This window comes from Oncorhynchus mykiss, chromosome 30, assembly GCF_013265735.2.
Source record: "Oncorhynchus mykiss isolate Arlee chromosome 30, USDA_OmykA_1.1, whole genome shotgun sequence".
Classification (NCBI taxonomy): Eukaryota; Metazoa; Chordata; class Actinopteri; order Salmoniformes; family Salmonidae; genus Oncorhynchus; species Oncorhynchus mykiss.
In genome coordinates this window covers 9503747-9525379 of record NC_050570.1, presented here as the reverse complement: position 1 = coordinate 9525379, position 21633 = coordinate 9503747, and the positions used below count along the sequence as shown (strand labels likewise).

At 44.1% G+C, this 21633-nt stretch overlaps 1 protein-coding gene across 2 annotated transcripts in view; it reads right to left on the bottom strand.

Moving 5' to 3' along the window:
- Nucleotides 1-21633, bottom strand: part of LOC110521283 (protein inscuteable homolog) — a 78064-nt gene that overhangs the window by 11300 nt on the left and 45131 nt on the right. For both annotated transcript variants that reach the window (XM_021598740.2, XM_036969430.1), the window contains exons 3-6: nt 11697-12045; nt 8569-8621; nt 8329-8452; nt 4840-4953 (exon numbers count right to left, since the gene is read on the bottom strand). In XM_021598740.2, coding sequence (XP_021454415.2) covers nt 4840-4953; nt 8329-8452; nt 8569-8621; nt 11697-12045 — 640 coding nt within the window. The remainder of the gene's footprint in view (nt 1-4839; nt 4954-8328; nt 8453-8568; nt 8622-11696; nt 12046-21633) is intronic.

Below are 21633 nucleotides of genomic sequence, written 5' to 3'. Positions count from 1 at the left end.
GCCCCGACATTTATTTCAAATCATTTTTTCATCAATTTTTTTTCTACTTCAAGGGGACTAAAAATTCTAAATCAAATATAAAAATTAACCTTCGTATGACCTTCTTAAAACAATTCCGTACAGCTTAATAGTACCCCACCCCTCCACCGGATGCTACCTATAATGGTTGTTTATCTGTTTTGAAATGCAGAATAGGGTAAAGGGCAATTCCACCACACATACAGCAAAAAACATAATTCTGTTACCAAACTTTGCATCTGTACTGTTCTTCAAGTAAATGTGTTTTTGTAAAATGTCCTGTGGAAATTGTTAAAGATAGTCTTTGTGCATAGAGTTGTATGGTTTGATTAACTTATCAATCATAGATCTATGTCTGGCATACATTTTAAAGTGAGAAATCTTAGTCTCAGCATTAATATGTTAATGTGGAATTGCCCCAAACAAACATAAGCAATCCGTAGTATCCACAAGCAGTCATTTCCTCTCGCAAAACCACTTGCTGACAGAATTCTATTCAACATGGAGATTGATAGAATGACCTGCAAGAAAAGGTCCCGTAACTACCGCCATTATTCTAATAAGACCCATTATAGGAGGTGCTGGTACGTCTCATGCACAGATAGGACCATAGCCAAGCCTGGAGTGGCTAATCGTCCTGCCCCCTACACCCTAACCGCTCTTACCTGATCTGCCCACGCAATACAGTCCCTGGAAGACCAAAAGCACCATCCATTTTAGCCAATCCCTGAGCAGTATTCTTCATTACATTTTCCAACCATTCTAAAGAGCGTCACAGCCCCAAAACAAGTTATTATTTTCAATTTCCTGGAGTCCTGTAATGCTTTCATTATTTTTCTGTGACGCAGGTGTTGTTAGACTTCTCAGGTTAGCTATTTTTATTTAATTTAATTTAACTTTTATTTGACCAGGAAATCCCTTGAAATAAATAATATATGTTTTGACGAGACTGGTAACTGGTACTATTACAGTAAAATAGTGATGACAAAGGTAGGAAGGAGGTTTACCTATGCTTTATATCAAATCACATGTTATTCGTCACACGCTTCGTAAACAACAGGTGTGGACTAACAGTGAAATGTTTACATACGGTCCCTTCTGAACAAAAAAACATTACAAAAGTAAAACATGTAATATTAAATGTAATAATAGATACACAATATGTAACAATAACTTGGCTTTATACAAGGAGTACCAGTACTGAGTCAATGTGCAGGGGTACAAGGTAATAACTTGGCTTTATACAAGGAGTACCAGTACTGAGTCAATGTGCAGGGGTACAAGGTAATAACTTGGCTATATACAAGGAGTACCAGTACTGAGTCAATGTGCAGGGGTACAAGGTAATAACTTGGCTATATATAAGGGGTACCAGTACTGAGTCAATGTGCAGGGGTACAAGGTAATAACTTGGCTATATATAAGGGGTACCAGTACTGAGTCAATGTGCAGGGGTACAAGGTAATAACGTGGCTATATACAACAGGTACCAGTACTGAGTCAATGTGCAGGGGTACAAGGTAATAACTTGGCTATATACAAGAGGTACCAGTACTGAGTCAATGTGCAGGGGTACAAGGTAATAACTTGGCTTTATACAAGGAGTACCAGTACTGAGTCAATGTGCAGGGGTACAAGGTAATAACCTCTATATACAAGGAGTACCAGTACTGAGTCAATGTGCAGGGGTACAAGGTAATAACCTCTATATACAAGGAGTACCAGTACTGAGTCAATGTGCAGGGGTACAAGGTAATAACCTCTATATACAAGGAGTACCAGTACTGAGTCAATGTGCACGGGTACAAGGTAATAACCTCTATATACAAGGAGTACCAGTACTGAGTCAATGTGCAGGGGTACAAGGTAATAACTTGGCTATATATAAGGAGTACCAGTACTGAGTCAATGTGCAGGGGTACAAGGTAATAACTTGGCTATATACAAGGGGTACCAGTACTGAGTCAATGTGCAGGGGTACAAGGTAATAACTTGGCTATATACAAGAGGTACCAGTACTGAGTCAATGTGCAGGGGTACAAGGTAATAACTTGGCTATATACAAGGGGTACCAGTACTGAGTCAATGTGCAGGGGTACGAGGTAATAACGTGGCTATATACAAGGGGTACCAGTACTGAGTCAATGTGCAGGGGTACAAGGTAATAACTTGGCTATATATAAGGGGTACCAGTACTGAGTCAATGTGCAGGGGTACAAGGTAATAACTTGGCTATATACAAGAGGTACCAGTACTGAGTCAATGTGCCGGGGTACAAGGTTATTGAGGCACATATGTACTTATATGCACACATATTTCTCTAAATCGGCCATTCATTTCCTTGCACCCTATGTTTGGAATCATCTCCAAAAGACGATTCCATTGGATGCTTTAAAGTCCCTCTGTAAATTCAGACAACTGACAGATGATTTTTATAATAATGGAGTATGTGTTTGTTTTAATTGACTGTGTTTTGTATCAATATATATAGGTATTTAATGTGTATTTACTTATGTGTATCTATATGTGTATTTAATGTGTAAATTATCTTTATTTATGTGTATCTATATGTGTATTTAATGTGTATATTGTCTTCGTTTATGTGTATACATGCCTGTTGTACATGCTTCTTTTTTGTATTGTACAGGGCTCATTTGTAAAAGACGCATTAGTCTCAATATGATTTCCCTGTTGAAATAAAGGTAAATGAAATAATTAGATAGTAAACTGTAACAGCAAGGTATGTGATGAGTTAAAAGAGTTGGTACAAAAAGGGTCAATGCAGATAGTCCTGGTTGCCATTTGGTTAACTATTTACCTAACTATTTAGCAGTCTTATGGCCTGGGGGTAGAAGCTGTTCAGGGTACTTTTGGTTCCAGACTTGGTGCATCGGTACTGCTTTCCGTGCAGTAGCAAGAGAACAGTCTATGACTTGGGTGGCTGGAAACTTTGACAATATTTAGGGCCTTCCTCTGACACTGCCTGGTATAGAGATCCTGGATGGCAGAGAGTTCGGCCCCATTGAGAGCATCTGGACTGGCTGCATCACCACTTGTTAAGACAACTGCTTGGCATCCGACCTCAAGGCGCACCACACTGCCAGGTCACTGACCTCCTCCCTATAGACTGTCTCATCGTTGTCGGTGATCAGGCCTACCACTGTTGTGTCGTCAGCAAACTTGATGATGGTGTTGGAGTCGTGCTTGTCCACGCAATCGTGGGTGAACAGAGAGTACAGGAGGGGACTAAGCACGCACCCCTGAGGGGCCCCCGTGTTGAGAATCAACGTGGCATATGTGTTGTTGCCCACTCTTACCACCTGGGGGCGCGGCCCGTCCGGAAGTTTAGGATCCAGTTGCAGTGGGAGATGTTTAGTCCCAGAGTCTATAGCTTAGTGATGAGATTCGTGGGCACTATGGTGTTGAACGCTGAACTAAAGTCAATGAACAACATAGTCACTTAGGTGTTCCTTTTGTCCAGGTGGGAAATGGCAGTGTGGAGTGCGATTGAGATTGTGTCATCTGTGAATCTGTTGGGGCAGTATGCGAATCCAATTGGTATCTAATTACGATCTTGTCTCATTGCTGCAACTCCCCAACAGGCTCGGGAGAGGCGAAGGTGGAGTCATGCGTCTTCCGAAACATGTCCCGCCAAATCGTGCTTCTTAACACCCGCCCACTTAACCCGGATGCCAGACGCAGCCATGTGTCAGAGGAAACACCGTCCAACTGACGACCGAAGTCAGCTTGCAGGCGCCCGGCCCGCCACAAGGAGTTGCTAGAATGCGATGAGCCAAGTAAAGCCCCCTGGACAAACCCTCCCCTAAAGCTGGGCCAATTTTGTGCCGCCCTGTGGGACTCCCAGTCATGCCCGGTTGTGATACAGCCTGGGATCGAACCCGGATCTGTAGGGACGCCTCAAGCATTGCGATGCAGTGCCTTAGACCTCTGCTCCACTCGGGAGGCCCAGGAATTATTTCTTAACCAACCAGAGATGCTGTATGAGGGAAGGTAGATGGGAGGCAGGCAGTCTGTGTGATCAATGCCCATTACTAATGGGAACTGACACTACTGATCTCATCTGGCAACAAGGAAACTTGCTTTTGTGTGTAATGTGTGTGTGTGTGTCTGTCTGTCTGTCTGTCTGTCTGTCTGTCTGTCTGTCTGTCTGTCTGTCTGTCTGTCTGTCTCTGTGTGTGTGTGTGTGTGTGTGTGTGTGTGTGTGTGTGTGTGTGTGTGTGTGTGTGTGTGTGTGTGTGTGTGTGTGTGTGTGTGTGTGTGTGTGTGTGCGCGCCCACATGTGCACTTGTGTTAAGTTGATGGGCAGAGTCTCCCACCCGGAAGAGTCTTATCAAGTGCATCCTGGAAGCATCTGGTTGTCTAAAGACCACAGGGACGTAGTGTCTGGCCTGTCCCCTCTTATCTCTTGGAGCATATGACTATGTAGCTGTAGAGATATACTGTATATGTATAGTATGGTAGGTGGGTGGTAGGTGGGCAGGACTTTTTGCTCAATCCCAAACCGATCCTTAGCTCCTTTACGGTCTGCAAGGAAGAGTGAACAGGGATTTACAGGGGCCCGTGGATCTGTTTGGGATTGGGCCAATGGTTCATGATGAGGGATGGGGAAGTGGATGGCCAAGAGAGGTGGAACTGTGTGAACATGGGGATTGTAGCAGGGTCATGTTCATTACGCACCACAGTTGCATGAACAAACAAAAAAAATCAGTTATGTCCCTAATGAACACGGCCCTACGTATATGCAGACAGAGGGGTGTGTCTGTCTGAGGGGGTGTGTCTGTCTGAGGGGGTGTGTCTCACCTTAGCGATGATTCTGCAGAGCTGCGGGCCATCCTGGGTGAGGGAGAGCAGGTTGCTGATGTCACTGCCTATGGTGTACACACTGTCTGACGACTCAATCTTCCTGATCAGGATCTGGAGAGGACCGGCACACACACACACACACACACACACACACACACGAGTGCCATGACAAAACCACAGACATACCATTGAGACATCTCTTTCCCGAAAGTGAAACAGCAAAGTGAAATTTCAGTGAAAGGAGGAAGTTCTGAATTTATACGATATAGAAGATCAATATTAGAACTAATTAATGATACTATTATGAATATTTAAACTGAGCGTAAATGAATTATCTGAATAAGGGTTACATTTTCCATTGAACTCAATATGCAATTCGTTAATACCAGTTCATCAGTGGTGGAAAAAATACCCAATTATTATACTTGAGTAAAAGTAAAGATACCTTAATAGAAAATGACTCAAGTAAAGGTGAGTCACCCAGTGAAGTACTACTAATGTAAAAGTCTAAAAGCATTTGGTTTGAAATATAGCTAAGTATTAAAAGTACATTTAATTGCTAAAATATACTTAAGTATCAAAAGTAAAAATAATTTCAAATTCCTTATATTAAGCAAACCAGACTTTTTTCTTGTTTTTAAAATTTACGGATTGCCAGAGGAACACTCCAACACGCAAATATAATTTACAAACTAAGCATTTGTGTTTAGTGATTCCGCCAGATCTGAGGCGGTAGGGAAGACCAAGGATGTTCTCTTGATAAGTGTCACGTTCTGACCATAGTTCTTGTGTGTTTTCCTTGTTTTAGTGTTGGTCAGGACGTGAGCTGGGTGGGCATTTTATGTTGTGTGTCTAGTTTGTCTGTTTCTGTGGTTGGCCTGATATGGTTCTCAATCAGAGGCAGGTGTTAGTCATTGTCTCTGATTGGGAACCATATTTAGGTAGCTTGTTTTGTGTTGGGGTTTGTGGGTGGTTGTTTCCTGTCTTTGTGTTTTCTGCACCAGTTAGGACTGTTTCGGTTTTGCCACGTTTATTGTTTTATATTCTGTTCATGAGTTACCTTATTAAAATAACATGAACTCTAACCACGCTGCGTTTTGGTCCGCCTCTCCTTTCCAGGAAGAAAGCCGTTACAATAAGTGCGCAAATTTGACCATTTTCCTGTCCTACTAAGCATTCAAAATGTACTTTTGGGTGTCAGGGAAAATGTATGGAGTAAAAAGTTTATTATTTTCATTAAGAATGAATTGGAGTTAGTTAAAGTTGTGCAAAAAAAAAAAAATATGTCACTAAACGTTGACAAAAAAACATAATTAAATTGTTTCCAGCAGCACAGTTACAGTCACCAACACTCTTGATAACATGTAAACAGCCTAGCCAGCTCTGCTACGGTGAGTAAAATGGTCAGAGGGAGGTGTTCTCTCATTTGTGTCTGGAAATAGCTAGCAAGCTAGCCAACGTTAGCCAGTTAGCTTGGGTGCTTGACTGCCATTGTGAGGCCAGAACGCTAGGATCAACCCTACTCCTGAATTTACGAACGGACAATCTGACAACGCTCTGAATTTACAAACGCCCAGAGGGCACTCTGAGCGCACTCCAGATTGAATTTACGAACCCACTCTTAAGTACTTTACACCACTGCAGTTCATACTGTTGTGATCATTTATTATAATTAATTTTTTATTTGTTTTATTTCACCTTTATTTAACCAGGTAGGCTAGTTGAGCGCAAGTTCTCATTTACAACTACAAGTTCTTAAACACAAAATACCAAAATACCATGCACGCCGGCACCTCAATCACCTAGCTTGCAGACGACACTACAGTGGTAGGCTTGATTACCAACAACGACGAGACGGCCTACAAGGAGGAGGTGAGGGCCCTCGGAGTGTGGTGTCAGGAAAATAACCAACAAAACAAAGGAGATGATCGTGGACTTCAGGAAACAGCAGAGGGAGCAGCCCCCTATCCACATCGACGGGACAGTAGTGGAGAAGGTGGAAAGTTTTAAGTTCCGCGGCATACACATCACGGACAAACTGAAATGGTCCACCACACAGACAGTGTGGTGAAGAAGGTGCAACAGCTCTCTTCAACCTCAGGAGGCTGAAGAAATTTGGCTTGTCACCGAAAACACTCACAAACTTTTACAGATGCACAATCGAGAACATCCTGTCGATAAGGAAACTGCTCCGCCCACAACCGCAAGGCTCTCCAGAGGATAGTGAGGTCTGCACAACGCATCACCAGGGGGGAACTACCTGCCCTCCAGGACACCTACATCACCCGATGTCACAGGAAGGCCATAAAGATCATCAAGGACAGCAACCACCCGAGCCACTGCCTGTTCACCCCGCTATCATCCAGAAGGCGAGGTCAGTACAGGTGCATCAAAGCTGGGACCGAGAGACTGAATCTCAAGGCCATCAGACTGTTAAACACCCACCACTAACATTGAGTGGCTGCTGCCAACATACTGACTCAACTCCAGCTCACGTTAATAATTACAAATTGGATGTAATAAATGTATCACTAGTCAATTTAAACAATGCCACTTTATATAATGTTTACATACCCTACATTACTCGTCTCATATGTATATACCTTACTCTATACCATCTACTGCATCTTGCCTATGCCGTTCGGCCATTGCTCATCCATATATTTATATGTACATATTCCCATTCATTCCTTTACACTTGTGTTTATTAAGTAGTTATTGGGGAATTGTTAGATTACTTGTTAGATATTACTGCACGTTCGGAATTAGAAGCACAAGCATGTCGCTACACTCGCTACTTCTGCTAACCACATGTACAGTGCCTTGCGAAGGTCAGGTCTTGGTAGATTTGCAGTGGTCTGATACTCCTTCCATTTCATTATTATCGCTTGCACAGTGCTCCTTGGGAAGTTTAAAGCTTGGGAAATCTTTTTGTATCCAAATCCGGCTTTAAACTTCTTCACAACAGTATCTCGGACCTGCCTGGTGTGTTCCTTGTTCTTCATGATGCTCTCTGCGCTTTTAACGGACCTCTGAGACTATCACAGTGCAGGTGCATTTATACGGAGACTTGATTACACACAGGTGGATTGTATTTATCATCATTAGTCATTTAGGTCAACATTGGATCATTCAGAGATCCTCACTGAACTTCTGGAGAGAGTTTGCTGCACTGAAAGTAAAGGGGCTGAATAATTTTGCACGCCCAATTTTTCAGTTTTTGATTTGTTAAAAAAGTTTGAAATATCCAATAAATGTCGTTCCACTTCATGATTGTGTCCCACTTGTTGTTGATTCTTCACAAAAAAATACAGTTTTATATCTTTATGTTTGAAGCCTGAAATGTGACAAAAGGTCGCAAAGTTCAAGGGGGCCGAATACTTTCGCAAGGCACTGTATGTGACCAATGAAATTTGGATTTGATTTGTGTTGAAGGCCTAATTATGACTAAAAAAGAGAGTCATGGGTGTGGTCAAAGCCTCATACCTGGATCTCGTTGGCCAGGGCCATGTCAATCATGTGGCTGAATGAATCGCTGACATCGGTGAGAATCTCGTTAATGGCTTCCCTCATGGACTTCAGGAAGAATTCGTCCTCAGTATGAAGGCATCTGTAGAAGAGAGGGTTTGGATAAACCTTGAACATAAACATTTATGTGAGCTACTGTATTCAAATGTGTACGACAATATTCAGAGGTCATTAGAAGGTTTTGTATGAATGTTTTACCTCTCTGTTATGGTGGTCAGCTCCATGCACTTCTCAAGCAAAGACGTCTCATACTGCACTCAAAGAGGAGGAACACACATTTCAGGTTACAATGAGACAAACATTAGACACACACAGAAAGTAGAACACCCACACAAAGCAGAAAACAATGTCATTCTCCAATTAGTGGTCATCCCTTTATGCACACACAGAGAACCGTACAAAATGTCCTGTGGGATGAGTAGCTGTATGTAACAGAAGCAGAACTTCCACAGCATCATTTTAAAATGGATGAAGTGAGTACTCCGTATCATACAATGCAACTGTGATTCCTCTTGACAGGAAACCTGCACAAACTACTGGAGGGAGAGGCTCATCAGAGGCAGCTAATTTCTTCAACAGCCCGTCCAAGATGGAACCAGACAGGGGGCTCTCAGAGACTCGTTTTCATATTATTTTAGTCCGAATTTTGCTCTTGGCATGAATAGCTTATGTGATGTGTAATAGTGAACATTTACATGCGGCCAATGTTCAAATGTACAGCAGAGAAGAAGCTAAACAACCCAAATCCTGACTCCTATCGCGCATACAAATCCTGACTCCTATCACGCATACAAATCCTGACTCCTATCGCGCATACAAATCCTGACTCCTATCACGCATACAAATCCTGACTCCTATCGCGCATACAAATCCTGACTCCTATCGCACATACAAATCCTGACTCCTATCACACATACAAATCCTGACTCCTGTCGCGCATACAAATCCTGACTCCTATCGCGCATACAAATCCTGACTCCTATCGCTCATACAAATCCTGACTCCTATCACTCATACAAATCCTGACTCCTATCACGCATACAAATCCTGACTCCTATCACGCATACAAATCCTTACTCCTATCGCGCATACAAATCCTGACTCCTATCGCACATACAAATCCTGACTCCTATCACACATACAAATCCTGACTCCTGTCGCGCATACAAATCCTGACTCCTATCGCGCATACAAATCCTGACTCCTATTGCTCATACAAATCCTGACTCCTATCGCGCATACAAATTCCTAACTTTATTCTGTAGTCCATAGGTTACATTATCAAACCACGTCTTTTGCCTATGCATGTCAAAATACAGCTAAAACATTTCCCTCGCTACATTTCCCGTATTGCTGCCCATACCAGAGCTTCAATAGAGAATATGTGATCAACAAACTGTATGAGGGCAGATGTTAGAGTTGGTCCCCGTTAAGATACATTGATATTTAAACCATATCCTCTCTTCATCTCCCCGTTATTCATGAGCTGCACTGCCATCTGTATAATCATCAACTCCATCTAGACAAATATAGGAGATATTCTGTCATAAGTTGGAGGAGGTTATCTAGCAAGCTTAGCAACTTTGGTCATTTTTATTTTATTTAACTAGGCAATTCAGTTAAGAACAAATTATTATGACAGCCTACCCCGACCAAACCCTCCCCGAACGACGCTGGGCCAATTGTGCAGTGCCCTACGTGACTCCCGATCACGGCCAGTTGTGATACAGCCCGGGATCGAACCAAGGTCTGTAGTGACACATCTAGCACTGAGATGCAGCGCCTTGACCGCTCCGCCACTCTGGAGGTAAAACGTTTCTGTGATTTGACGATGCTACATTCTACTCGGGGTGCGTCCTGAGCGCACTCTGCATTGAGATAGCCTACTGCTGAAATGTGCTGAATTAATTAAGGAACATGTCCTGATTTTATGAACGGCCTGTTTCACAATTCACAACAATGTAATTAGTGATCAAAGATAATTACCCTATTATTACTAAATATCAGTTTAATTTGCTCTGGAATCTTTACATAGTGGCGCAGCCTCGCTGACAAGGGTCGCAGAGCCCCTCTTATTTGGGGAGAACCCTGGCATAGTGAACATATTTTGGTTTTGAACCGCTTTAAATGGGGACTTCTGATTTTGCAGTATTTCCCGGGACTCTCTGGATAATATCTGAATTATTCCCGGTATTGAAACGTGGAACATTTTCAGTCCACTTCTTCCTCCACCCTCCTACCCAGACCAGTCCACTTCTTCCTCCTCCCTCACTCCCTCCTACCCAGACCAGTCCACTTCTTCCTCCATCCTCCTTCACCCTCCTACCCAGACCAGTCCACTTCTTCCTCTACCCTCCTCCCTCCCTCCTACCCAGACCAGTCCACTTCTCCCTCCACCCTCCTACCCAGACCAGTCCACTTCTCCCTCCACCCTCCTACCCAGACCAGTCCACTTCTTCCTCCACCCTCCTACTCAGACCAGTCCACTTCTTCCTCCTCCACCCTCCTACCCAGACCAGTCCACTTCTTCCTCCATCCTCCTCCACCCTCCTACCCAGAACAGTCCACTTCTCCCTCCATCCTCCTCCCTCCCTCCTACCCAGACCAGTCCACTTCTTCCTCCACCCTCCTACCCAGACCAGTCCACTTCTCCCTCCACCCTCCTACCCAGACCAGTCCACTTCTCCCTCCACCCTCCTACCCAGACCAGTCCACTTCTTCCTCCACCCTCCTACCCAGACCAGTCCACTTCTCCCTCCATCCTCCTCCCTCCCTCCTACCCAGACCAGTCCACTTCTCCCTCCACCCTCCTACCCAGACCAGTCCACTTCTTCCTCCACCCTCCTACCCAGACCAGTCCACTTCTCCCTCCCTCCCTCCCTCCCTCCCTCCCTCCCTCCCTCCCTCCCTCCCTCCCTCCCTCCCTCCCTCCCTCCCTCCCTCCCTCCCTCCCTCCTACCCAGACCAGTCCACTTCTCCCTCCATCCTCCTCCCTCCCTCCCTCCCTCCTACCCAGACCAGTCCACTTCTCCCTCCATCCTCCCTCCCTCCCTCCCTCCCTCCCTCCTACCCAGACCAGTCCACTTCTCCCTCCATTCTCCTCCCTCCCTCCCTCCCTCCTACCCAGACCAGTCCACTTCTTCCTCCACCCTCCTACCCAGACCAGTCCACTTCTCCCTCCATCCCCCTCCCTCCCTCCCTCCCTCCCTCCCTCCCTCCCTCCTCCCTCCCTCCCTCCTACCCAGACCAGTCCACTTCTCCCTCCATCCTCCTCCCTCCCTCCGTCCCTCCTACCCAGACCAGTCCACTTCTCCCTTCATCCTCACCTTCTGCATCTCTGAGGGGGTGTTACGGGCGGCGCTATACTCATGCACCAGCGAGCGCACGTGGCAGTTGGCCCGGACGGCCGTGCTGTGGACCCGCTGCCAGCGGCCCTTCTCCAGCCGCTGGAACATCTTGCCCAGCTCCGTGCTGACCACCAGCGCCCGCCGCAGCAGCGTCTGCAGGTTGTCGCGGGCCACGTGGTCCCGCGTGGCCACGATGAGCTCACCCTGGGCATCCTCCTCCACGCCAATGGCCTTGGCCTGCAGAACACACATGCACTCCACCTCCGTCATGTGACGCAGGTCCTCCATCCAGCGTTGCACCGAGTCCACCTGGAGTGAGTGCATCCTGCTGCTCATACACACACACACACGTGCGTACAGATACACATATATACATACACACGATACAGCACACACACAGGCAAGATTAGTTTAGAGCATGTACTTTGGGTGGCCATGACAGAGATGGCAGCACTGAGACATATTTGTAACTTGTCCCAATATCGTTACTCTAATGAAACAGGCATACTGGAATATCCTCAAATGGGCCGATGCTGTTTGAATCCAGGTGTTTTTGTTTTTCATCTTTTAGCCTCACCATTGCATTAACCATTCGCTAGCATGCCTAAACCTAACCTTATCATAACATGAGCTTGCATTTACTGTAAACTAGGCTGTTGCGAATCTGAATTTCTTTATGGTTCTATTATGAGACCAAGTTGACCCTTAGATATCCATACACAACGTCTAGTTCACTGCCCATGAAATGAGATCTCATCATTGCTACACTATCCTTTAGTTGCTTTCCCCAACAGCAGCCCAGTTTTCAAATGAATTACCCAGGCATCTCAAAATCAATAGTGTGGGAGTGAGGTCAACTACCCACCAATAACTGGTGGTGTTAGGAATCGTTAGTCAAAACCTCGTTTCACCATGTTGGAGAGACTGCATTATCCACTGGGTCGAACAGACCAAACACTTCTTTCTCTTCAGGTTTATTGAACCTAATGAATATGGGCTTAAATGAGGCTTCCTGGGAGTTTCCCTGGATGAGTGAAATCAGCCCAGTGTTAAGGAGGCTGAGAGGTTGATCGCTACAACGCCCTCCTCTGCTTTCAGAGGTTCACAAATCTATATTCTACACTAAACTCAGGCTATCTGACATCCATGGAAAATGCAGAGTCAACGGGTAGAACTAGATATTGCATCAGATGGAATATCTGCCTCCTGTGTTGACAGAGATCTCTAATAATACCTCGTTCTCATTTGGTCATAAAAGGAAGCTTCATTATGTGTGACCTATAAACAAACAATTTCCAATTTCTATAGTCAAAGCCTAGTTCAGAGCTGAATTGCAGTAGGGACCATGGTAATGATGCTCTATTTGGCTATGATTTTATTGACCCTTAGGAACACGTATCAAGTTTCAGCTTTTAACACAGACCTATGTAAACATCATTGTGCCATTAAGAAGGCACAATTCCAATCAAAAGTATTTTCAACATCAGCCAGTACTGAGGGTCTGTTTACTAAAGAAAGTAATCCATTGGTTTTATGAGGTCACAAGTGGGGTGATATCTGATTTCCCCAGACTATTGTTTTAGGAGGACTGAAATGAAAATCATCCAAAGAGACATAACTGAATATATCTCCTTTGGAATATGGCTATTAGAATATGTACTGTTTGATATTGTTAATGGTTAAAACAACTATACACAACCATAGGCATTATCCCTTTCTCTCTTTGTCTCTCGCTCCCATTCTCCCTCTCTTTCTCTCTCCCTCTCTCTCCCATTCTCTCTCTCTTTCTCTCTCCTGTTCTATCTCCTGTTCTCTCTTTCTCTCGCTCTCACGCACGCGAACACACACACATGCACGCACGCACGCACGCACACACGCACACACACACACACACACACACACAAACACACACACACACACACACACAAACACACACACACACACACACAAACCAAGCCATGTCAACAAAATAAAATCAGAACTCTATTCCCGCACTTTGAGAATCGACATCTCCCCCATCCTGCCACTCTTCTCCTCAGTGCAGAGGTGGGATGACGTGGGGATGAGTAAGTAAGCTGTAAGCAGAGATTTCAGACGTCATCCATAATAAGGAGGATCGCCAGTTCAAATGCCTATCCCCCAAACCCACTCAATTTGGAGAGGAGAGATGCTCTCAATTGTTTCCTAATGAACAGGGGTGGTACTCTCAAGGTCAAAGGTCACACTCTCAATAAGTATCATGTGATTGATTTCCTCCATTGGGAGAGACATGAAGAAAATAGGAGCCGCTCTTGAGGGAAATCAAGCAGCTCTCACTCGCTCAACTCAAAGCTGGGCCTTTTTTCCTCATGTGAACTTTTCATTTCTGTTGCACCTTGTCTCTCGGGCAAAAGTAAAAATATAAAAGGTTTCCTTTGATGATCCAGATAGAGCTGTGGATGCCAATAGTGACCCAGCTAATTAGCCCTGTAGAGCTGTGTGTATTTGTGTGCCCACCTGCTAATGGTTTGATGGTGCACCCGTCTTCATGACGCAGACACGACACAGCCATGGCTGCTGAAAACTGCAACCCAGCAGGTCACCCCAGCAATCAGGTGAGCAGCACCCCACCTGGACCCCCCTCTCAACGGTGGGCACTAATTAGTCATGTGTCACAGGTGACGGGGGATTGGAAGGGTCAGGGGATTTAATTGCCCACCATTTGTATCACAAACCTTGCAGATACCCTAACAACATTTCACCAGCTGAACATGACTCATTTTTGCATAAAAACAAAACAAAAAATAAAACAGGAAAAACTCCACGTTTGGATCTGTAGTGCAATACTCGTGCCATGTTTATATCTAATGCTGTCAATGATCATCATAAAGTTTGCTGAATGAAATGACTGTATATAATTCCTGCTACAATTTGTGATTATCATCATGTGATCTGAAGTTATTCTAAGGTTCAGTCAGGAAATGTGATCAATGAACATTGTATTTGCTTAAAAACCCACAATGGCACAAAGACACAGTATAAGTCCAGAGGAACCAGGGAAAGTCACCTGGAGGGACCAGGGAGAGTCATTTACACAGTGGATGGAGAGTAGACACACTCGAAGACGCAGTGACAGAAATACAGAGCTGGAGAGATAGGGCCCCGTTGTAAGCCAGCTTCCGGAGCCTGGAAAACTATGGGTTGAGATACTTGAAAAGGGGCAGGATTCATGAAGGTTCATCCTCCCTATTATTCTATATAAAAATCACTAAACCCTATTCGCACAGGATTACTATACAACTGTAATACTATTGAAACGTTGGTTATGTAATTATTACCACAGCATGTCTGTTTTTCCAGAGGATGATTCAGACTGGATTAGATTTACCAAACTTTTACCAAATTATTTTTTTCTCTCTTTCAAAAAGAACCATTATGATGGAAGCTGTTCTAGGTGTGAATATATATCATCTTGTTCAGGGGGAGAATGACAGATTTTTACCTTGTCAGCTCGGGGATTCAATCTTGCAACCTTTTGGTTACTAGTCCAACGCGCTAACCACTAGGCTACCTGCTGCCCCTGGAGACAGCAAACAATAATAATATGCATGTCAGTCTCTCCTTGCTCAAAGTGGAGGAGAGATTGACTTCATCACTACTTGTATTTGTGAGGGGTATTGACATGTTGAAAGCACCAAGCTGTCTGTTTAAATGACTAGCACACAGCTCAGACATCTGTGCATACCCCACAAGACATGCCACCAGAGGTCTTTACACAGTCCACAAGTCCAGAACAGACTATGGGAGGTGCACAGTACTATATAGAGCCATTACTACATGGAACTCTATTCCACATCAGGTAACTGATGCAAGCAGTATAATCAGATTTTAAAAAGTAATGTGACTAGTCCACACTTCTGCTAATAGGAATCTCTATTGTACCGTGTGTGTCAATGTCTGGTTTGCATGAATGTCACCATGTAACGTCTGGCACCACATATATACTGAACAAAATTATAAACTCTACATGTAAAGTGTTGGTCCCATGTTTCATGAGCTGAAATAAAAGATCCCAGAAATGTTCCAGCTTATTTCTCTCAAATTTTGTCCACAGATTTGTTTACATCCATGTTTGTTAGTGAGTATTTCTCTTTTGCCAAGATAATCCATCCACCTGACAGGTGTGGCATAACAAGAAGCTGATTAAACAGCATGATCATTACACAAGTACACCTTGTGCTGGGGACAATAAAAGGCCATTCTAAAATGTGCTGTTTTGTTACACAACACAATGCTACAGATGTCACAAGTTTTAAAGGGATTGTGCAATTGGCATGCTGACTGCAGGACTGTCCACCACAGCTGTTGTTTATGTATTTATTTCAATTGACTGATTTCCTGACACGAACTGTAACACAGTCAAATGTTTTCAATTGTTGCATGTTCCATTTTATATTTTTGTTCAGTATAAATATTGAGATACCACAGAAGAACCACATTAAAAAAGGACAGAGTGTGAAGGAAAATGTGGGCTCAATGAGCTGAGATTTTGAAGGTCCTTGTGGCTTTGGAACGGCAGAGGATAAGGATGTATTCCTATTGGGTTCAGAACATTAAATACACATGAAAAACATTACACCACGTTGGAAAACAGCCTTTGCCACAATAGCAGCGGTTAAGCTGGGAGGCTCCAGATGAATAATAAAGAAATGTCTGCCTGTCCTTTTCCCAAAGTTTCCTGTTTATATACAGTAAAGGAAGAGATGTTTAGGCCTATCCCAAGAGACAGATAGAGATATGCCAGCAACAAGCATTTCGTTATGTTAGAAGGCTACTGCGTCTGCTATACATATCTAGACTCGGAGAAGGAGGTTAGTTTGTTCATTTTCAATCAGAATATTTTGTACAAAGATACGCATTATATTGTTAGATTATAGGAGTAACTCTGGTAGACCAGAAACATTCTTCCTCACCTCAAATTCAACTGTCAGTTGGAGTCAGTCGGAGCGCTGGTGCACACTGCCTTCATATCATAGGCTTGCAGTAGATAAATCTTAATAACAGCCAAAATTTAACAAAACTTCACAAAAAGGTTCAAAACTTTATTAAGGTAATAGCAAAAGTAAGTTAAGCCATTGTTTATAGGGAAAATAAGAACAGAAGAGCAATTGTAAAATAGTGGGTAAATGCACTACCTTCCCCAAAGCAGTGGCAGCAGGTAGCCTAGTGGTTAGAGTGTTGGACTAGTAACTGTAAGGTTGGAAGATCGAATCCCTGTGCTGACAAGGTGAAAATCTGTCATTCTGCCCTTGAACACCCACTGTGTCGTTGAAAATAAGAATTTGTTGTTAACGGACTTGCCTACTTAAAAAAGGTGGACCATCCCTTCCCAGCAAGCAAATTTCAATCTGACCCTAATAAAATGGGATTGAGAGGTCATTGTTTATAGGGAATAGAAGGAACTAAATTTGGACAACGGAATAAAATATGGTTTAAACCCTGACAAAAGTTCTGAACAGGCTATATTACAGCAATATTACAGAAATTGCACTGATTTAGAACAGATCATCTTCTTGATGATTGACACACCCTGTTGTTTTAGTTGGATTAACCTTGTATTTTCTGGTCCGAGAGGAGACTGCTGGGTTGGTCGTAGGAGTGTCAGAGGAGGTGTCTCGCGATGTCTGTCAACACCACAACGGTGGAATGTCCAGACCACCGAGGCTCCACGCCTGCCTCCTCATCGCCCCTGGGACTGTGCCATTGACCTTCTGTCTGACGCAGCCCTCCCGAGAGGACACGTCTATCCCCTCTCCTGTGCGGAGACCGAGGCCATGGAGACCTACGTACAGGAGAGACTCCAGCAGGGTTTTTTCCGCCCCTCTACGTCACCATCCTCCTCAGGCTTCTTTTTTTGTTAAGAACAAAGATTGGGGACTGCGCCCCTGCATTGATTATCAAACACTGAATAAAGCCACCGTTAAGTTCAGCTATCCTTTACCCCTCATCCCAACCATCATCGAACAAATGCACGGGGCGCAGTACTTCACGAAACTGGACTTGAGGAGCGCCTACAATCTGGTGCTCATTCGTGCAGGCTACGAATGGAAAACTACCTTTTCCACAACCACAGGCCACTACGAGTATCTCGTAAGGCCCTTTGGCCTGTCTAATGCTTCTTCAGTCTTCCAGGCCTTTATTATCGAAGTGTTTTGGGACATGCTGGGACGGGGCGTAGTGGTTTATATAGACAACATTTTGGTCTATTCTGCTGACTGCGCCCAGGATGTCTCATTAGTCAGATCTGTGCTGGGAAGACTGTTGGAGCATGATCTATATGTTAAACAAGAGAAATGTTTGTTTTTCCAGTGGTCCTTGTACTTTTTGGGCTACCTCATGTACACAGAGGGAGTGGAGATGGAGGAGCAACGCATCAGCGCAGTCAGGACATGGCCCACCTCCAACTCCGTGAAAGCAGTCCAGCGATTCCTGGGGTTCGCCAACTATTTTCGGAGGGCCATCTGGGGCTTCAGCACGGTGTTCACGCCTTTTACCTCGCTACTGAGAGGATGTCCCCAGCGGCTTCATTGGACGGCGGAGGCAGAGAGGGTGCTCGAGACACTGGCAGCTAAGCATCGATCATCATGTCACCAGAATAAGACCCTCCATATTTATTGAAAGGAGCATCAACCTCATCACTGTGCACTTCCACCACTCTGTGAAGTTAATCATTTATTCAATCTGTAGCCTAATAAACTGCATGCTTTTCCATGATGTCAGGCCATCTTCTATCTGACATGTAGGCTACTTCACTGCATAAAAAGGTTGGATGGAAACCTGGCTAATGGGGTGGCAGGGTAGCCTAGTGGTTAGAGCATTGGACTAGTAACCAAAAAGGTGCAAGTTCAAATCCCTGAGCTGACAAGGTACAAAATCTGTCATTCTACCCCTGAACAGGCAGTTAACCCACTGTTCCTAGGCTGTCATTGAAAATAAGAATTTGTTCTTAAATGACTTGCATAGTAAAATAAATAATGTCAAGCCAATTTGACAACGCTGGAATTTTGGATGAACATGCGCATGCCTACAGGAGACTTTTGAAGTAGCCTAATCAGATTAACACATGTGTTTATGCCACATGTAAAAAGTAATACATTTAAAAGTTAAATTATAAATATTTAGGCTATATTGAAGCGTTCTAGGTGTGCAAGGAATATCCGCTCTGATTGGAGGCTCAGAGCTAGGCTTTCCCGAATAACTGAGCCTGCTGGGACAGAGCATATGTGACCACATTATTTTAGGACGACTTGGAAGAATTATAATCTGAAACAGACAGCGCATTCAGTATCAGAAGTAAGAATACAGCCAGACTGGCCTTCTACTGTGCCTTTCTAGACCTTATAAACTATAGAGTAGACCGACAACAGATCCAAATCGAATGAAACATTCAAATCACAGGGCTTTTACGCTGTTATTCAAATGACAATTTCACTGCAGCCTAGAGTAGAATGTTACACTCACATAGGCTACTATAGCCTAGGGAGGATACTTGTATTGTCCCCAAACAAGATCAAAAGGGGGGATTTTTGAGCTGTGTGTTAAATGTCTTCACTGTTCTTTCACGACCAATGATGCACCTGGCCTGTCCTCTGCCTATCAGCTATTCCTATTTGATCTTGTCGATTCATATTGAAAATGTATGCAGCTTTGAATGTTTTTATATGTGTTACGATTGCTAGTTAGCCCATTGCAGATCTGGACAAACGGTCCACCAGCCGTTATTTTCACTATGAATGGTGTATATAGGCCAGGATAGGCTGGTAGACCAGTAGACTATACTGACCTGGATTGGATACCTGTGGTATAGTAAAAGTTAGCACATGGAAAACCATAGGGCATTAGGGATGTACCAAAACACCTTGATATAGGGGAGGAGCATGCAAGCTGAGGAGGAAATGTGGCCACGATGGTTCGAAATTACATAGTAAAACCTACTAAAGAATGAATGTCAACCACGGGGGAAAAAAACACACTACCCTCCCCTTTGCCCCAATAAAAAACCACACAACCCTCTCCAAAGCAAAAAAATAAGTTTGACAACCCTCAGCTATTTTGGACCACTCCTCCCCCCAGTAAATTGTGATCTGGCTCTTAGATGGTAGGGTAAGTTTTTATATTATGTGTCACAAAATATAATGTATTTATACACCAGTCCAGCTTGTGGCGGTAATACAACATCGAATGCGAACCTCCATAAATCCTCACTGAAGACGAATGTGTTGAAGGGTAAACATCTGAACAACTGACTGCCAATCTGTTTTATGTCACTTATATAAATAAGATGAAGCATATGTACGAAGTTTAACTCCTTTTAAATGACATTTTGGGGGATTTAGAAGGTTTTCAATGGAGTGTGTTTTTAAAGCATTTAAGTGCACAGTGACGAGTCCCAAATCCTGACCAATCCAGAATTCTAAGTGAGGCTGTTTTCTCCTCTAGAAGCTTCAAAAGGAATCCTGAAGTAAGTCAAGTACTTTTGAATGTGAATTATAGCCTGCTGCACTTTAATAAGTGAGGTTTGCTGCATGCACTCCTCCTGAAGGAACACATGGGGGGGGGGGGGGAATGCCCTGCCCTGCCCCAGGGCAGACATCAGACTTCCAGATGTTTCCTTCAGCGTAGAGCAGACTGACAGCTGTAGTGGGCTCTATATACTCCCCTCGCACACAGTAATCCTATGCACGCTAGCACACATAACGTCAACTCTCAGCACTTCTAATGTGACCAGCCCCAATGCTCCTCCGTCTTTTCCCCCTGTCCCGCTACAAAGTTTCTCCCTGCAGCCGGTTACTGAGTCTGAGGTGCTAAAGGAGCCCCTTAAACTTGACCCCCAAAAAAACATATGGGTCAGATGGTTTAGATCCTTTCTTCTTTAAAGTTGCAGCACTTATCATTGCCAAGTCTGTCTCTGATCTGTCTGTCCTCTCTGGGTAGGTTCCCATTACTTGGAAGGCAGATACGTTGTGTCCTTTATTTAAAGGGGAGATCAAGCTGATCCTAACTGTTAATCTGGTTATGGATGTGTCACTGCAACCTTGAAGGTCCTAAATTATGTCACCATTCCTCTTGATTCTAAGCAATGTTGTACTGCTATTTTTATTGACTCTGCCAAAGCTTTTGATATGGTTGGCCATTCCATTCTTGTGGGCCAGCTAAGAAGTTTTGGTGTCGCTGAGGGGACTTTGCTGCCTGTCACCAAGGGAGTACCCCAAGGCTCGATCCTAGGCCCCAGGCTCTTCTCAAATTACATCAACAACATAGCTCAGGCAGTAGGAAGCTCTCTCGTCCATTTATATGAAGATGATACAGTCTTATACTCAGCTGGCCCCTCTCCAGATTTTGTGTTAAAGGCTCTACAATAAAGCTTTCTTAGTGTCCAACATGCTTTCTCTGCCCTTATCCTTGTTCTGAACATCTCCAAAACAAAGGTCATGGGGTTTGGTAAGAAGAATGCCCCTCACCCCACCGGTGTGATTACTTCCTCTGAGGGTTTAGAGCTGGAGGTAGTCACCTCATACAAGTACTTGGGAGTATGGCTAGACGGTACACTGTCCTTCTCTCAGCACATATCAAAGTTGCAGGCTAAGGTTAAATCTAGACTTGATTTCCTCTATTGTAATCGCTCCTCTCTCAACCCAGCTACCAAACGAACCCTGATTCAGATGATCATCCTACCCAAGCTAGATTACAGAGACGTAATTTATAGATCGGCAGGTAAGGGTGCGCGCAAGCGGCTAGATGTTCTTTACCATTTGGCCATCAGATTTGCAACCAACGCTCCTTATAGGACACATCACTGCACTCTATACACCTCTGTAAACTGTCTGTATACCCAACGCAAGATCCACTGGTTGATGCTTATTTATTAAACCCTCTT